This window comes from Enhydra lutris, unplaced genomic scaffold (genome assembly GCF_002288905.1).
Source record: "Enhydra lutris kenyoni isolate GAN:26980312 unplaced genomic scaffold, ASM228890v2 scaffoldscaffold26, whole genome shotgun sequence".
NCBI lineage: Eukaryota > Metazoa > Chordata > Mammalia > Carnivora > Mustelidae > Enhydra > Enhydra lutris.
The window spans coordinates 24,319,336-24,337,479 of record NW_019154110.1 but is presented as its reverse complement, the minus strand read 5'-3'; the positions used below and the strand labels follow the sequence as shown (position 1 = coordinate 24,337,479).

At 47.2% G+C, this 18,144-nt stretch overlaps 1 protein-coding gene and 1 non-coding gene across 2 annotated transcripts; both read left to right on the top strand.

The window, feature by feature from the left end:
- Positions 1 to 1,916: 1,916 nt before the first annotated feature.
- Positions 1,917 to 5,467, top strand: LOC111151626 (chromosome unknown C17orf98 homolog). The gene is made up of 3 exons (XM_022509738.1): positions 1,917 to 2,351; positions 4,245 to 4,344; positions 5,209 to 5,467. The coding sequence occupies exons 1-3, from the start codon at positions 2,145 to 2,147 to the stop codon at positions 5,364 to 5,366; spliced, it is 465 nt and encodes a 154-aa protein (XP_022365446.1). The 5' UTR covers positions 1,917 to 2,144; the 3' UTR covers positions 5,367 to 5,467.
- Positions 5,468 to 6,184: 717 nt separating this feature from the next.
- TRNAC-GCA lies at positions 6,185 to 6,256 on the top strand. Its single transcript has one exon. It is a non-coding gene; the product is annotated as a tRNA-Cys (tRNA).
- The last annotated feature ends 11,888 nt before the right edge of the window (positions 6,257 to 18,144 follow it).

The following is an 18,144-nucleotide window of genomic DNA, read 5'->3' as shown; positions in this document are numbered from 1 at the left end:
TTCTCCATCCTGGTGAATTTGAAGTTTTTAATGTGACATGAAGCCCTAGGGTCCTCCATTTAAAATTAGTCCTTTTTGGGGGGTGCTTGGGTGGCTTGGTGGGTTAAGCCTCTGCCTTTGGCTCAGGTCCTCATCTCAGGGTCCTGGGATCGAGCCCCACATTGGGCTCTCTGCTCAGCAGGAAGCCTGCTTCCTCCTCTCTCTCTGCCTGCCTCTCTACCTACTTGTGATCTCTGTCAAATAAAAATCTTTAAAAAAAAATCCTTTTTGGGGTGCCTGGGTGGTTCAGTGGTTTAAGTATCTGCCTTCAGCTCAGGTTATGATGCCAGCGCCCTGGCTTGAGCCTGACCTCTGGCTCCCTGCTCTTCCCCAACCCCCCACCCCCAGCTGTGCTTGCTTTTTTCACTCTCAAAATCTTTTAAAAAGTTAATCATTCTTACCCCTTGTGTGAACTCTATATATGAAATTTCTCCCAAGAGGTATGAGGGCTGAGCCTCCCCCCCTCCCCGCGTCTTCTGTCTTCCAGGCTCTGTCCAGGTTCTTTCCAGATTTTAATAGAATGGGCTCAAACTATAGACTTAATTTTCTGTAATTTCAGATTCCTAGGAATTTACCTGTTAATGGTATAGAAACATGCTCAGCATTAACTTGCTAGAATTAGTGGGGTTTGTGTATACATACAAGCAACCTTTTTCTAATTAATACACGTGCCTTTGGGGCATCTGGGTGGCTCCATCGGTTAACTGCCTGGCTTTGCTGGGGTCATGATTTCAGGGTCCTGGGATCAAGCCCCACATTGGGCTCCATGTTTATGGAGAGTCTGCTCCATCTCCCTCTGTCCCTGCTCCTGTGCTCTTTCTCACAGTCTCTCTCAAATCTTTAAAAAACAAACGTGTGCCTTCATATAATAGTGAATATAAAAGATTTCCTTGATCCTTTTGTCTCATGTTAGGATGATAATAGCACCTCGTAGAGTTGGTGTGAGGAGCACTGAGTAAGGCACCTTGATGTGTAAAGCATCTATGTAAGGTTATTCAAGGGGGGAAAATTTGGAAATAAAAAGTAAAAATCACCTGTAACTAGTGACTAGAAATTATTGTTCATGGTTTGCTGTGTCCTGACAATTATAAAAAGAGCTAGAGGATGGGGCACCTGGGTGGCTCAGTGGGTTAAAGCCTCTGCCTGCGACTCAGGTCATGATCCCAGGGTCCTGGGATCGAGCCCCACATCGGGCTCTCTGCTTGGCGGGGAGCCTGCTTCCTCCTCTCCCTCTGCCTGCCTGTCTGCCTACTTGAGATCTCTGTCTGTTAAATAAATAAAATCTTTAAAAAAAAAAAAAAAAAGAGCTAGAGGAAAGTAATATGGTAATGTGTTAACCTGCTGGGTTTTGTTTTTGTTTTTTTAAAGACTATTAGAGCATGAGCTGTGGGAAGGGCAGAGGGAGAAGCAGACCCCCTGAGCACAGAGCCCCACTGGGGGCTCTGTCCCAGGACCCTGGAATCATGACCTGAGCCTGAGGGAGACGCTTAATGACTGAGCTACCCAGGTGACCCTGTTCTGTTGAAAGATTTTATTTTTTTATTTTTATTATTATTTTTAACAGGAGGAGGAATGCTGGCTGTTGAAAATAATTAGGTGGGGAGAAGTACTTTAAGCAGACTTAGTGGTAGGCCTGAATTCTTGTTCTGGATCTGCCACTAAATGGATTTAGGGAATATCTCAGTGTTTCTGAGCTTCAACTTAAAATTACTAAAAATGAGAGTTGGAAGTAGATGGTCTCTGAACTCTTCTGATCCATCCTGGGTACAAGCTTTTCAACGGAGCTGAGTTTGGGAAGTGTATGTAGTACGGTGGGGAGGAGGAGGAGGAGGCTGGCCCTGCGTGCACACCACCTGAGTTCAGTAATACCTTCTCCAGTCTCCAGTTCCTCGCTTGGTGTCTTAAGTCATCCTTCGCCCCAGGGCCTTGAGAGCAACTTAACCAGGCAGCCCTAAGAGCCTACCCTGTTTAGACACAATACGGTTTGTGTCACCGGAGTCTTTGACAACGTACCACCACGTAACAATGCGACTAATGCGCAGGGGAGCCCCTGCGTCGTCCCTCCAGTCCCAGCAGAAAGGCCCTTGAGGGCTGCAGTGGTGGGGATGTCGCACTACTGCGAGTGTCCTCTGCGGCTGGAGAAGAGCTTCATCTTGGATGGCGTGGCGGTGAGCTCTGTGGCCCGCGCCCATGAGCGCCTGAGGCCCAAGCTCTGGTCGGCGATTCCGCCCTACAACGCCCAGCAGGACTACCACGCCCACCGCTACTTCCAGAGCCACGTGGTTCCGCCCATTCTGCGGAAAACCCAACAGGTTATTAGCTAGGGCCCCGATCCCACGGGCTGCCCGGCAGAGCTTGACCCTGATGGCGGGGCCTGACTTCCCAAATCCGGGCATCTTACCCCTAGGGAGGGCTCCCCACTCCCACCCACCCTCGGCTTTCTTAATCAAAGCCCAGAACTGGTGCAGGCAGGTGACAGGGACTGAGCTCCCTGAGCTCACGGAATCACTTTCCAGCCCTGCGTTTGAGAACGATCTCATTTTGGGTCTCTGCAAGCCTTAGGTAATGGGGCTGGAAGCCCGCCTCTGCCAAACCAGTTTCATTGTCCTTTTTGACGTCACGGACCCACCCTTTGGGGTGATCGCATGCCACAGATTCTCTAAAAGCTCGAAAATCCTTGTGACTTAAGCAAACGAAACAAAGCGACGCCTAGAACCCCCAGGCGTGACGTCCTCTTTTGGTGATATCGCAATGACAGAGGGGCTCAATCCATGGGACTGCCTGTGAGCTGGTGGGAAGGAAACTTCCCAGACCTCCGCAGACCTCACTTCTCTCCCGGCCTTTTCCCTCGTGGGTGTTGCCTCTCCTCCGCAGAGTCCTACCCACGATGGGAGATCCTGTCCATGTTTGCTGGTGGCTGCAACTTTTTCCAGCACTTTTGCCTCCAGTGTTTGTGTACATTTGTCACAGTGGTATGGGGAGGGGACAGGTGGGGTTAATGGGGGTTGTTCTGAGAACAAATCTTGGGTTTTTGTATTTGTGTGTGTGTGTGTGTGTGTGTGTGTGGCCTTGGTGTTTGTGTGTGTGCCTGGGTGTGCATCGCATGTGCGTGGACATGTCTGTATGTCCCATGCCCATGCTGGAGTGTGTGTGGGCGCTCTGCTCGCATAGTTTTTATGACGGAAGGATCCAGAGTGTGGGAGGAAGAAAGAAAAACTTGAGTATTTAAAAGCTTGAAAATAATATGTTATGCACACTTTTGAAACTATGTTCCCTTTTATAAGGGTTTAATCATCACAGCTGTTGGTGGTGGGTATTTTCATTTACATAAAGATAATGGTTTTTTGTTTTTGTTTTTAAGTAAACTCTGCCTCAGCATGGTGCTTGAGCTCAAGACCCCAAGATCAAGAGTGGCATGCTCTGAGGACTGAGTCAGCCAGCTGCTCCATGATATAGCTTTTTTTTTTTTTAAGATTTTATTTATTTATTTGACACAGAGAGATCACAAGTAGGCAGAGCAGCAGGCTGAGACAGAGGAAAAGCAGGCTCCCCGCTGAGCAGAGAGCCGGATGTGGGGCTCCATCCCAGGACCCTGAGAACGTGACCTGAGCTGAAGGCAGAGGCTTTAACCCACTGAACCACCCAGGTGCCCTGATATTGCTTATTTTTAAAGTAAATTAGGCACCTGAGTAGCTCAGTTGGTTGAGCACCTGCCTTCAGCTCAGGTCATGATCTTTGGGTCCTGGGATTGAGCCCTACATCAGGCTCTCTGCTCAGCGGGGAGTCTGCTTCTCCCCGTGCTCCCCCTCCCCCTGCTCATTCTCTTAAATAAATAAAATCTTAAAAAAAAAAAAAAGAATCTTTACTATGCCAGGCCCTTCATTTGTCTCAAATCTTACAGCAACACTCCTTTCACTGATGAGGAAATAGAGGTCCAGAAAAGCTGTGCCATTGGCCCAGGGGTCACACAGCTCGTTAGCGGCAGAGCTGGAATTGTAACCAGTCTGGCAGCAGACACTGAGCCTTGAACTGCCCGCCTACGCTGCCCCTCTCTGAGAGACAATGGGTCAATCCGTGTTTCATATTTAATCTGGCCTGGTGACCCCTGGTCTCTCTCCCCCTGCAACAAACCCAAAGGGAGTTTTGAGTGTGCCCCTCTTAGCACGGTCGCTGACCGTCTTCCGTGTTTTCTCTCTCACTCTCAGGATCATGGCGGCACAGGAAGAGACGGCTGGATAGTGGATTATTTCCACATCTTTGGGGAAGGACAGAGATATCTGAACAGGAGGAACTGGGCTGGGGCAGGCAAGTGCCCCTGGCTTTCCAGCCTCAGCATGGACCCCGTGGAAGAGTGGTGTGCAGTCCCTGGTTCAGGGAGAGAAATCAGGCCACAGAGACCCTTGGCTTGGGGGGCAGGGGAGAGGCCTCGGGACTGCGTCCCCAGCTTTGCTTCTCAGACGTGCGCCGATGGCATCACCATGCTCCTATGTAGTGACTAAGCTAACCGGCTGTAGGTCAGATGGTTTTTATGCCCACGCTCCCGCTGCGCTCCAGCTGGGCAAATCAGTGTAGGGAGGTGAAGTGACTGGCCAAGGAGGGCTTGGCGGGGATTGGAATTGCGCTCTTTCCAACTCTAAAGCCCATATTCCCCTCCCTGCTCCCTGAACAGGCTGTGTCGTCCTTTTCCAGGCCCTGTTGAGCAACAGGAAAGGAAGGGTGGAGAGAGGTTTTTCTGACAGTGTGAACCCTCCTCCCACCCCAATTCCATCACCCTTTGGCCACTCTCTAGCCATGTGACCCTTTGTACCATTTGGCCAAATTGAGCTCATCCATTTCTAACACATGGGTCAGAAGCGAGGGTGAAATGTTTTCAGTCTTCCTGGGAGTGAGGCAAGTTCAGCCAAGCCCAGAAGGTTTTGGCCCCTCCTGTCTTAGCACATAGCATTCACGCTCCTCCTGGGTGCTACTCCTGGTATACAGTTTGGTTTCCAGAAAGCTATCTGTCTCCTGGACTTTATCAACCCTTGGCTTTTAATCGAGAGGCTTGAGACGTTTGAAGATGGGTTCAGCTGGGACATGGGGAGTACATTATATACCAGCCCTGTGGGAGCAGGGGAAAAGCAAGAGGGGGCTGAATGGGGGCTCAGGCCTCTCTCTCTACCCCCCAAGGGCATTCCCTCCAGCAGGTGACCGGCCATGACCACTACAATGCTGAACTGAAAACGATCAAGGGGTTCAACGGTCGATTTGGCTATCGCCGGAACACGCCAGCCCTCCGCCAGCACCCGTCTGTCTTTGGAGAGGTCACCCCATTCCCTCTCTTCTAACAGCATCTCTTCCCTTCCCACCCCTTGACCTGAATAGAAGACAGATGTTTAGATGAACTCTTAATGCTATTTTTATATAAGCAGTGATGTTATTTGTGCCTCCGAGTGTGTTTCTTCCCTGAGGTTGGGAGGGGGCTGGCTAGTTTCTCTACCTCAGCTTCTCTAGCCTTTGGAGAGGAGGTGGGAGGAGAGAGGGCGTCCTCAGGCCTGCTTCCTTACACTCCTTGCCCACCAGTGCCACGCTTGGAAGGAGGCCTCCATTCCCCCCTGCCCCTGCCAGAAGAAGGACGGCACTGCACACCTTGGCCTCCACAGAGCTCTGCCCCGGGCAGCACCCAGGCTAGAAGCTGACTATGTTTGCCCATCAAGAATGGAGCGGGCGGGTTGGTCCAAAGAGATTGTGCTTGGTTACCCTGAGAAGGATTTCCTGATTTTCCTAAGTCATCCCATTCAAAATAACTGACATCTTCCTTCTCCTTCCCATCCTACAGTCCATCAAGAGTCAGGGAGTGAACAAGGGGATATCTGGGGTTGCTTTTTAGCCTCTGGATTCTGCCATAGTACTTCTGACACGATACTTGTGGACATTTTCCCTGTTGGCGCTCTGTCAATTTCCTTTTCAGCTAGTTTCCAGGATGTCATTTTTCAAGTGTCCCCACCCAGTTTATTGGTGGCTAAGAGAAAAGCCAAAGCAGATGATGGATATAAAAGAAGGTGGAGCTTTAGAATACAAAGCTCGCCAGAGCTCTAGCACGGGTGGAACCTGATGGTACTGAGTCACCTCAAGTGGACAAGGAAGAGAAGGACACTAGGGTGTTGGGGGTATAGCTCAGGGGTAGAGCATTTGACTGCAGATCAAGAGGTCCCCGGTTCAAATCCGGGTGCCCCCTTCCTCCTCCCTTTTGATTTTGCTTCCATTGAATAGAAGCAAGGAAATGCACTGTACCTCTTAATTCCCAGCCAGAGTTACTAGAGAGGATAAGGAACTCTCAACTCATTCTTGTACTGAAACACTACTAGTTTCCCCTACATTTCAAATGACCCTTAGCTGAGATCCCTGGAGGACCCAGCTGGGCTTCAATGAAGCCAAAATCCCTAAAGAAACTCTAAATCTAAAATTAGGTGTGGGGTGCCTGGGTGGCTCAGTCATTAATTGTCTGCCTTCAGCTCGGGTCATGATCCCAGGGTCCTGGGATCAAGTCCCACATCAGGCTCCCCACTCTGCAGGAAGCCTGCTTCTCCCACTCCCCCTAGTTGTGTTCCCTCTCTTTCTGTGTCTCTGTCAAATAAAATCTTTTTAAAAAATTAGGTGTGAGAGGGGGATCTGGGTGGCTCAGTTGGTTAAGCTTCTGCCTTTGGCTCAGGTCATGATCCCAGAGTCCTGGGATTGAGTCTGCTCAGTGGGAAGTCTGCTTCTCCCTCTCCCTCGGTCCCTCATCCCTGCTTGTGCTCTCTCAAACTCTTTAATAATGAAATAAAATTAAAAATTAGGTGTCAGAGCTATGAACCCAAATTTAGCAATCTGATGTTTGAGAGTACAGATAAAGAGGTTCATACAACATGTATTTTTGAGAACTTAGTATAATACAAGGCAGCTGTGAATGAAAACCCAAAACCAGGCCCCTGTCCTCAGGGAGTTCTGTGTCCGCTGGAAATTGGCATGTTCACACACAGCAGTCAGGGAGAGACATGTTTGTAGCTTGAGGAAGAAATGTCTTTTAAAAATACATACTCACCTTTTCTAGACTAATTTCTAACTGAAGCTTTCCTACAATTTGAAGGGACATGTCTGCCTGACCTGAAGAATTTATTATGACACTGAGCAATTCTCTCTCTCGAAGGTTAGGGGCACTTTTTTTTCCTCTTAGTATTTTTTTTTTATTATTTATTTATTTTTTATTTTTAAAGATTTTATTTGAGAGAGAGAGAAGCAGATTCCCGGCTGAACAAGGTGCCCGATGCAGGACTTGATCAGAGGACCCCGAGATCATGACCTGAGCTGAAGGTAGACACCTAACGGACTGAGCCACCCAGGCGTGTCACTCCTCTTAGTAGTTTATGGTGCAAGTCAGGGTTCTTGGAATGGAACCGATATCCTCTCTGGCCAGGCAAAGCAGGAATGCGGGTATGGTGGACACTTGCAGAGCTGATAGAAGGTTGGAGAACCTAACTCACAAAGCAGTTAACTATGAAGGGCGGCTGAGGAGGGAAATCCAGCTCAGGTCTCATCTCGGGAGCGTCCACCGCTGGTGCCACCAGCTCAGGGCACTCATCACCAGACGTGACTATTGTTCCAGCTGCACCTGCATCTCAAGGACAGTTCCTCCGCTTTCCCAACGCCAAGTGGAGGAGGCATCTGATTGGCTGAGCTGTGGTCTGACGCATGTGCAGTGTTCCACCAGGATGGGGAGGGGGTCGCTTTGCCTCACCGCGTTTGAAGACCCAAGATACTCCCCCAGAACTGGAGGGGTGTTTGGGTGCAAAAATTTCCAGTTCTAGTTGTTGAGGATTTGCCTTGTCACACCCCTTGACTTCCCATTTGCTAAAATTAGATCAAAATGTTGTATTAAATCAGTTATGTCCATATTATGTCACATTATTATGTTCATGATCAGGCAAATACTATTTAGAATTGAGTTTATATATACTACGATAGCATTGGTTTCTTGAAAACTTTTTTTCTCTGGAAGATAATTACCTCATTTTTTCACGTGTATATTTTTCTTTCTGTTCAATCCTTTAACAGCCTCACAGCACAATTGTTCCCCTGGTCCAAACTTTTCAAATGAATTTTTTTTATTTTTATTTTTTTAAAGATTTTATTTATTTATTTGACAGACAGATCACAAGTAGGCAGAGAGGGGGTGGGAAGCAGGCTCCCCACTGAGCAGAGAGCCCGATGCGGGGCTCGATCCCGGGACCCCGGAATCATTACCCGAGCGGAAGGCAGAGGCTTTAACCCACTGAGCCACCCAGGCGCCCTGAAATGAGTTTTTTCAAGGCAGTCTTCCCGACACCCTCCCTGCTTCCGCTTCAGACAGGCTGTTGAGACCTGCCACCCACCTGTTGCCTTGGGAATTTGCTTTCCCTCTCCTTGGTGTGGGATTCCAGGTTTCCTGGGTAACGTCTCCCTTTCTCTTGGTTTCCTCCTTTATATGGTGGAGAATAACCCTGAGATGCTTCCCGAGAAAAAATATATGGCAGGTAAGATGCTTGAGTTCTGGCAGATCTGAAAATACATTTTGTCTGAACACTTGAGAGATAGTTTGAGAACATAATTTTTGCTGAGAATTTTGTTTTCAGAAGTTTGAAAATCATGGTCTTCTAGCTTCTCTTGGTAAGTTTGATGTCACTCTTAATCCTGTACGTGATCTGTTTCTCTCTGTAAAATCTTAGGTTCTTTGTTCCTGGTGTTCTGGTTTTGTTTTTGTTTTTGTTTTTGTTTTTCATGACTTACTCGGTGATCTCTTCCAATCTAGAGATTCATTTCCTACCTTAAGTTTTATTATGTCTGATAATTTCTTCTCCGTCATTTGCTCATGTAAGGACTTATCTTTTCCCTCCTCCTGTTCATTTGTCTTTTTGTTGTACTTCCAAGATTTCCTCACACTATCTTCCCACTTAAAAAAAAAAAGATTTTATTTATTTATTCATGAGAGACAGAGAGAAGCAGAGGCAGAGGGAGAAGCAGGCTCCCTGCTGAGCAAGGAGCCTGATGCCAGCACTCGATCCCAGGACCCTGGGACCACAACCTGAGCCAAAGGCAGATGCCCAACCGAGTCTTTCCACTTTTTTTGTTTTTAAAGATTTTATTTATTTATTTGACAGAGAGAGAGATCACAAGTAGGCAGAGAGACAGAGAGAGATGAGGAGAAGCAGGCTCCCTGCTGAGCAGAGAGTCCGATGCTGGACTCGATCCCACGCCCCTGGGATCATGACCTGAGCGCAAGGCAGAGTCTTAACCCACTCAGCCACCCAGGCACCCCATTTTTTTTTTAAGATTTTATTTATTTATTTGACAGAGAGATCACAAGTAGGCAGAGAGACAGAGTCTTTCCACTTTTTTATTGGCTTTTGGATTTCCATTTTCTCGTGTGCCCCAATTACTTTTTTTTTTTAAATTACATCCTGTTATAGTTTTATGGATAACATTTTTCCTCTTGTTTCTTTAAAATTGTGGTTGTTTCTGAAGTGTTCTAATGCAAGTGTTGCCTTTTCCCCCTTCTTTTTGCCACTGTCTCCTTTGGTTTTGGACTGGTGAGGGCATTCACCAAAAAACTGGACCTCCAATAGGTTAAGGCCTTTGGAAGCTCTGTTCTTAGGGCTTGTTGACTGGTGAACTCCCTTGTAGGTTCTCCAACAGTGAGCTAGCCTTTTCATTTAGGAACTTCCCAATGTCTATATCTGTGGGTCACCATCCTTCCTGACTCCTTGGGCCATTTAGTTTCTCCATAGGAAAATGCTGAGATCTGGGGCACCGGGTGGCTCAGTCGTTAACAGTCTGCCTTCAGCTCAGGTCATGATCCCAGGGTCTTGGGATTGAGTCCTGTGAGTCCTGCCAAATCCCGCATCAGGCTCCTTGCTCAGCGGGGAGCCTGCTTCTCCCTCTCCCACTCCTGCTTGTGTTCCCTCTCTTGCTGCATGTCTCTCTCTGTCAAATAAATAAAATCTTAAAAAAACAAAAAACAAAAAACCCTGAGGTCTACTGCCTGGGATATCTCCTTGATGCTGGCATTTTGGGAGCAAGACAAGGAAAAAGAAGGGAATTGGTGACTTCACTTTTCAATATGCAGACTTACATTGAATCCCCACTGCTATTCTTTTTTTTTTTTTAAAGATTTTATTTTTATTTATTTGACAGAGAGAGATCACAAGGAGGCAGAGAGGCAGGCAGAGAGAGAGAGGAGGAAGCAGGCTCCCCGCTGAGCAGAGATCCCGATGCGGGGCTCGATCCCAGGACCCCGAGATCATGACCTGAGCCGAAGGCAGAGGCTTTAACCCACTGAGCCACCCAGGTGCCCCCCCACTGCTATTCTGAAAGCCCCTGGCTATCCAGTTAAAAGTAGAGGGGCCTCACAGATCCAGTCTCTCTAACGGATCTTTCACCCATAGGGCTGGAGATAAAGATTGAGGATCTTAACTGTTCAGTATACAGATTTTTACCAAAATTCCTTATTTGCGGAACGCCTGGGTGTCTCGGTGAGTTAAGGCCTCTGCCTTCGGCTCAGGTCGTGATCCTGGGGTCCTGGGATCGAGCCCCAGATCGAGCTCTCTGCTCAGCGGGGAGCCTGCTTTCTCCTCTCTCTCTGTCTGCCTCTCTGCCTACTTGTGATCTCTGTCAAATAAATAAATCTTTAAAAAAAAATTCCTTTTGCTCCCCACTCCTCTGCCCTTCCTGGTGATGCCAAATTTTCTTCTCAGGAAGTCCACTTCCCCAGGATTCCTCACGCATAAATCAGTTCTCTTCTGTGTTCCTTTCCACAGCTCTCACTGTTGAAAACCAACCACTTTCTATGAATTTGACTACTCTAGGTACCTCATGTAAGTAGAATCCTACAATATTTGGTTTTTGTGTCTGGCTTATTTTACTTATAAAGTTTTCCAAGTTCCTAGTGGGGAAGCACGTCAGAATCTCCTTCCTTGTTATGACTGAATAATGTTCCGTTGTATGGATATATCCCATTTTGTTTATCCATCCATTGATGGACCCTTGGGTTGCTTCTTCCTTGGCTATTGTGAATAATGTTGCTGGAAACACAGGTATACAAATAACTTTTGTGTCTCTACTTTAAATTCTTTGGGGTGTATACCCAGAAGTGGAACTGTTGGGTCATATGTAATTCTTATGTTTAATTTTTTTGAGGACTACCATATATCTGAGAAATTTCTTAAAAAGATTTATTTATTGGGACACCTGGGTGGCTCAGTCAGGTGGGTGTCTGCCTACAGCTCAGGTCATGATCCTGGAGTCATGGGATCAAGTCCTGCATCAGGATCCCTGCTCAGTGGGGAGTCTGCTTCTCCCTCTGCACCCCTGCCACCTCACTCTCTCTCTCTCTCTCAAAAATAAAGATTTTATTTATTTATTTGAGGGGGGAGGGGTCGAGGGAGAGGGAGAGAAATCCTCAAGCAGATACTGAGCAAGGACTTGATCCACGGAGATCATGACCTGAGCCAAAATATCTGGAGAGATTTTTATTTTTTTAAAGATTTTATTTGTTTATTTGACACAGAGAGAATGAGCACAAGTAGGGGGAGCAGTAGGCAGAGGGAGTGGGAGAAGTAGGCTCCCCTGAGCAGGGATCCCAGTGTGGGTCTCAATCCCAGGACCCTGGGACCAAGACCTGAGCCGAAGGCAGACACTTAACAACTGAGCCACTTAGGCACCCTGTCAGGAGGCATTTTTTAAACTACTGATGCCTAGTGGGACCTAAACCTTCTGATTTGTTTCTCTCCCAGGTGACATTAATGTGCACCTGGGATTGGGAACCCTGCCTCAGCTAACACTTGGGTTTCAGCTTCCTCTGCTCTGCTAAAGTCACCCACCACCCCGCCTTTCCATCTTTGAAAACTGTTGGGCATTCTCCTTCTGTTCCCTCTTCAGTCTTCTCTTTATCTTTAAGAGTTACACACTTTAAGAGTTTTGGGAGGGAGTGGAGATAAATACCTAATGATCCATAGAGACTCGTTTCTCTGTGAGAATTATTTATATATGAATTTTCAAATGTGTATGCATGTAGCTTATCTCTTGGGCTGAAATTTCTTAGGAGCGAGCACTTTGGCATATATGTGCTTTCTTTACAGTAGCCAGGAAAGAATTTTCTTGCATTCTTGTATTCCTTCACTCATTTGTCCATAGTAGCTGAAATACGGGATGCCTACCACGTGCTTGACGCACACCGGGAGCTCCATCTAGGGTGGCAGTTGTCTGGGATGCTTGGGGGGCTCCATCGGTTAAGCATCCAACTCTTGATTTCGGCTCAGGTCATGATCTCAGGGTTGTGACATCAAGCCTGGCACATCACTCCGTGCTCAGTGGGGAGTCTGCTGGAGATTCTCTCCCTCTGTTTCTCCCTAGCACTTTCTCACTCTCAAATAATAAATACATAAATTTTCTAAAAAAAGGTTGGCAGTTGTCAGCGACACAGGAGACATAATTCTACCAACACACACATTTGGTCAAATGAAATCTGTCTTCAGTTTCTTGCCCTCTTTATGGTGTCTCTGTTTTGACAAACACACGCCCGGACGATATTTGACGTTGCTTTTTTTTTTTTTTTAAGATTTTATTTATCCATTTGACAGAGATGACAAGGAGGCAGAGAGGAAGGCAGAGAGAGAGGAAGAGAAGCAGGCTCCCCGCTGAGCACAGAGCCTGATACGGGGCTCGATCCCAGGATCCTGGGACCAGGACCCGAGCTGAAGGCAGAGGCTTTAACCCACTGAGCCACTCAGGCACCCCTTGACGTTGCTTTTAACACATCTAGCCACTGCCGCCTTCTCACTCTTGTAATTAAAAGGCCATGTTTTAAAGTTAGTATTGCAACAGTGAACACAAGGTGGCCTTTTTAGAGCAGGAGTAGAAGTTTTCGTCGCTCGGCAGGTAACTCCGGTTAAGCCTGCAGCGGACTATGACTGCAGGGACATCCTGAAGCCTATACTATTAAAGGCTCTTTAGAATATAGGAAGGCTCATTTCTTAGTAACCAGGGAACCAGCCAGATGCTCTGGGCTAATGACCCAGACACAGAAAGTGCAGGTCAGTGAATGGGAGGCTAGCATGCTCTGCAGCTCCCTCTTTGTTTCCTAAGTGTTTTGATTGGCATGACAGCCTCTTCCTGGTTGTGTGTGGCCTGGAGTAGAGTTGCTATGAGTACTGACGCCTGTGACAACCACATACACACATGTGTACCGACAGGTTTCCCCTTTTCAAATGGCCTTGCCCTGCCCAATACTTAAATGATTGTCTCAACACAATTCAAGAAGGATCACGAACGAGCTGTTAAAGGAAAACATAGGAAAACTTTCTGTCTCAAGGATTGGCAAAGGCATCTTAGTGAGTGACCAAGAGATTCTCTCCACGATCAAACTTTGGACGAGCTCTCCTGAGCTCTTTTTCAATTAGACCCTGACTTTAGGACTTCCTGAGTTCCTGTCTGCTTTGTCCATTTTTTTTTTTTTTCCGTTAACAAAGATAGCAGAAGAGATGAGTTATTGTACCCATGTTACATTCAGCCACAAATGAAAGCAGTAAGTCCCGAAAGTCACAGGTCCAGGACAAAGGACCAAAAGGGACTTGTTCTGGTTCCAATTTTAGTATATGTTGCTGTGGAGACCAGCACAGAATGTTTTGGAATGAGCAAGGTGGGTCTCTCAAAGGTGGTCGTTGAGATCAGATGTCGAAGGATGGTCTCTACCCATTGGGTCAAGCTCTAGAAAGTAGGCGTATAGTCCATCAATTGATGGACTGTTTCTGGCCTCTTGCTTTCCTTATTTCTGCTCCTATGGCTCCATGGGTGTGCAAGTGAGCAGTCTCCTGGACCTCTGCCTCCTCATCTCCTATGCTTCAGCTCATTTGCTTCTTCCTCCAGTTGGCTCTCATGGCGCAGAGGTTTCCAAGAAGATGGTGATGAGGCCAAGGGCTGCGTTGTCCAATGTTTGCAGGAATCTTGCTAAGTCAGTTCAGCCAGGATCAGATCTGATCATGCTCAGTATCTGATCCAGTTCCTTATACCTCAACGTGCTGTAGGCGAAGTCTGATCGTCCTGGCCTGCCGTCAGTCACTAGCCTGTAAAGTCACTTTAGCCAGAAATCCCCTCCCTTTGCCCCTGATGTTTCCTCTGAGTAATTTTCCACCCACCCCACCCAATCCCTCTGCCCTGCTGCTTGGCTATAAATGGCCATGCTGTTCTCAGAGTTGAAGTCCCTCTCTCCCCTCCCAGTAAGGCCCCACTGGTACTTATGCAATACTCTCCCCCAGCAACTTAAATAAAGTCTTCCTTACCCTGTTCTTTAACTAGTGTTATGTGTAGTTTTTTTCTTTAGTAAGAGCATGCAAAAAGCATAAAAGAATATATTAATGAATGAGACTTCACTAAGTCTGCTTGTCAAAAGACCCAGGCCACAGACTGAGAGAAATGATTTGGAAAACACAGATCTGGCAGAGAACTGGTGTCCAGAATATATAAAGAAGTCTTGCAACTCAAAAGTAAAAAGTCTGTAAACAACCCAGTTAAGAAATGGGGTAAAGGCGGGGTGCCTGGGTGGCTCAGTGGGTTAAGCCTCTGCCTTCCGCTCAGGTCATGATCCCAGAGTCCTGGGATGGAGCCCTGCGTCGGGCTCTCTGCTCAGCAGGGAGCCTGCTTCCCCCTCCTCTCTCTGCCTACTTGAGATCCCTGTCAAATAAATAAATAAAATCTTTAAAAAAAGAAAGAAATGGGCTAAAGGCCCCGCACACAGGGGTGGTAGGGCGGCCTTTTCCGGTCTCCCTCACAGATGGACTCTGTGGTCCAGCTTCCCTGGCACCCGGGATCACGCACCGAGGCCTGTGAAGGTTCCCTGCAGAGGTTTCCACCAGCCCACAAGGTACAGCATGGCAGCCATCCCCTCCAGCGGCTTGCTTGTGGCCACCCACGACTGTTCCCTATGACATCCAGGGCTCCACTTCCAGTAACAGGTCCTATGCGAGTGCAGACGATCCCGGGGAAGCCATACCCCACCACGCAGGTCTCTCCAAGGTGCACCCAGGGCAATGGGATGCTGGCTTCTTTTGCAGGAAGTCCACTCTCCCATCCATGGCCACCATGTTGGAGTTCCCAGAATGGTGTGTCCACCCTCCTGGGGGCCAGTGTGGGTGATGGGGGCAGGGGGAAGCAACCTCTGACCACAAGCTTTCCCCCAGCAGGGACTCTCCCTAGGCCTCCAGTGGCGGGGTCACCTGTAACTTGGCTCTGGAGACCCTGAGGAAGCTTGGTGGCCAACCTGGCAAAGCCAACAGTGGGCCCCAGTCCTGAGCAGCCACCGCCATGCTTCAGGGGTTGCTGGGCTCATCAGAGATCCTCCCCTCCCATAGAATCCAGGCTGCAGCAAGTGGAACCAGCTGGGTTCTTTTAGAGCAAGACAGCAAAACACCAAAAAGGAAGTTGAGAGAACCCCCATCCCTTTACTATCCAAGCCACACGTAAGTCTTTGTGACACCCTGTAACCATGTGCCTTGCACCAAGTGGAAAACAAACTCCAAGTAGCCAATAAGAAAGAAAGAGAAGGAAAAAGAGGAAATGGAGTAAAGATTTGAGGAGACATTTTACAAAGGAAGAGATACAAAGGAAGAGATACAAATATCCATTAATAATAATCATGGATAAACCCATGAAAAAGTATTTGACATCATTAGTCATCAGAGAAATGCAAACTGAAATCACATTGTTACACACATGCATCAGCATGACTAAAACCAGACAACACCAGACTCTTAATTGGTGGGAATGTGTATTGGTATACCATTTTGGGAAAAGATCTGGCAGTTTGTACAAAACTAAAGTAGACTGACCTTCCGGCCCAGCAATTCCATTCCCAGGATTTTACTCAGGATAAACGAAAACACATGCTTACCAAAAGACGTATATAGAAATGTTCATGGAGACTTTATTCATAATAGGCAAAACTAAAAACAGACAAGGGCCCATCATTAGGAAAATGATTTTTTAAATCTGTGGTTTATCCATACAATGAAATATTGCCCATCCATAACAAGGAATGAATTACTGATAGAAGATGAATGAATGTCACAAACATTATGCTGATAAAAACCTTATAGAAAAGAGTGTAGGGGCACCTGGGGTGCTCTAGAACAGTGAATAAGGGGTAGGAAGTCTTTTTTTTTTTTCTTTAAAGTTTAGTCTTTTTTTTTTTTCTTTAAAGGTTTTATATATTTGTCAGAGAGAGGGCCTGAGTGCACAAGCAAGGGGAGCAGCAGGCAGAGGAGGAACAGGCTCCCTGCCAAAGAAGAAACCTGATGTAGGGCTTGAACCCAGGACCCCAGGACCATGCCTTAAGCCAAAGGCAGATACTTAACCAACTGAGCCACCCAGGAACTCTAGGGGTAGGGAATCTTATGAAGCTGGAGAGTTAAGAAGGGTCAGGTCCTGAAGGGCTAGATATGTTAAAATGTGGTCTTTATAGTATGAATAATGGGGAATTATTAAGGGTTTTAGGGCATGGGGATTGATACATCACATTTGCATTTTAGAGAGATCACTCTTAGCTATAAAGGAGTACATAGATGGGTAAGGGATTCACCTGAAAGTGAGGAAATGACACTTCGCAGAGAAGGGATGATGGAACCTGAACCAGGCTCATGGTGAATAGTAACAGAGATGTGGATAGGCATGAGAGACGTTTAGCAGCGAGGATCTTGTTGACTGATTGGATGTTGGAGGAGAGGGAGAGGTTTTGCATGACGTTGAAATGGAGAAACAGTGGTTACAGGGGAGAAAAGAGCTGGATTGGGGGAATACGGTTAGGTTAGGCAATGAGTTCAGTTTCTGTGCCTCCCAGATGTCCAACTGGAAACATCTACTAGTCAGGTTTAAAACCCTGGAGATTGAGAGAGAAATATGACTGGAGATAATGAATTTGGGATCCATTAGTATATAGATGGTAACTGAAGCCCTATGAGTAGGTGAGATCACCCAGGGAGAGCATTTAGTGTGAAAAGACCCAAGACAGAACCTAGAGCAAGATGAAGAGGCAAAAAGAAGTAGAAACAAAATGTTCCCTGAGAAGGGACTAGAGAATAAAACAATAATCTAAAGAGTGGTACAGAGAAGTCACGTGTAAAATGTTTTGAAGAGGGGAGTGTGGTACTCAATACCTTCAAAGGTTAGGGGAAGTCAAATGAGTATGCAATGTGGCTTTTGATTTAAGTATGGGGGGGTTACTGAAGATCATGGGGGGAAAATAGCTGAATGGAGGCCTGAGGTTAAGCAGAAGATGAAGTGGAGGGAGGCATCTTGTCTCGTCTCCTGAGTGGAGGCAGCCCATTTAGAGTTTGGTTAAGAGAGAGAGTGGAGTAGCTGGGGGAAAGACATGGTTGTTTAACCATTTTTTTTTTTTTTTAAAGGGTCAGTTGAGTGCATCTAAAATGCTGAAAACAGGGGCGCCTGAGCGGTTCAGTTGGTTAAGCTACTGTCTTCGGCTTGGGTTGTGATCCTGGAGTCCTGGGATCCAGTCCTACATTGGGCTCCCTGCTCAAGAGGGAGTCTGCTTCTCTCTCGAACCTCTCCCCTCTCACACTTTCTCTCTCTCAAATAAATATAATCTTTAAAAAAAAAATGCTGAAAACAGGGACTCCTGGGTGGCCAAGATGATTGAGCAGCCCACTTGGTTTCAGCTCAGGTTATGATCTCAAGAGTCCTGAGATCCAGCCCCATGCTGGGCAGCTCAGGGTCTGCTTGTCCCTCTCCGCCTCCTCGAGCTCACTCTCTCTTTCTCTAAAAAATAAATGAAATCTTGGGGCGCCTGGGTGGCTCAGTGGGCTGAGCCGCTGCCTTCGGCTCGGGTCGTGATCTCGGGGTCCTAGGATCGAGTCCCGCGTCGGGCTCTCTGCTCGGCGGGGAGCCTGCTTCCCTCTCTCTCTCTCTCTCTCTCTGCCTGCCTCTCTGTCTACTTGTGATCTCTGTCAAATAGATGAATAAAATCTTTAAAAAAAAAATAAATGAAATCTTAAAAAAAAAAAATGCTGATGACAAAGGGCCAGTCCTGAAGGCGCCACGGGATAG

Coding starts and splice junctions, on each gene's coding strand:
- LOC111151626 (XM_022509738.1), top strand. CDS start 2,145: ATGTCGCACTACTGCGAGTGTCCTCTGCGGCTGGAGAAGAGCTTCATC. Junction 2,352..4,244: donor TTCTGCGGAAAACCCAACAG/GTTATTAGCTAG, acceptor TCTCACTCTCAG/GATCATGGCGGCACAGGAAG. Junction 4,345..5,208: donor GAGGAACTGGGCTGGGGCAG/GCAAGTGCCCCT, acceptor CTACCCCCCAAG/GGCATTCCCTCCAGCAGGTG.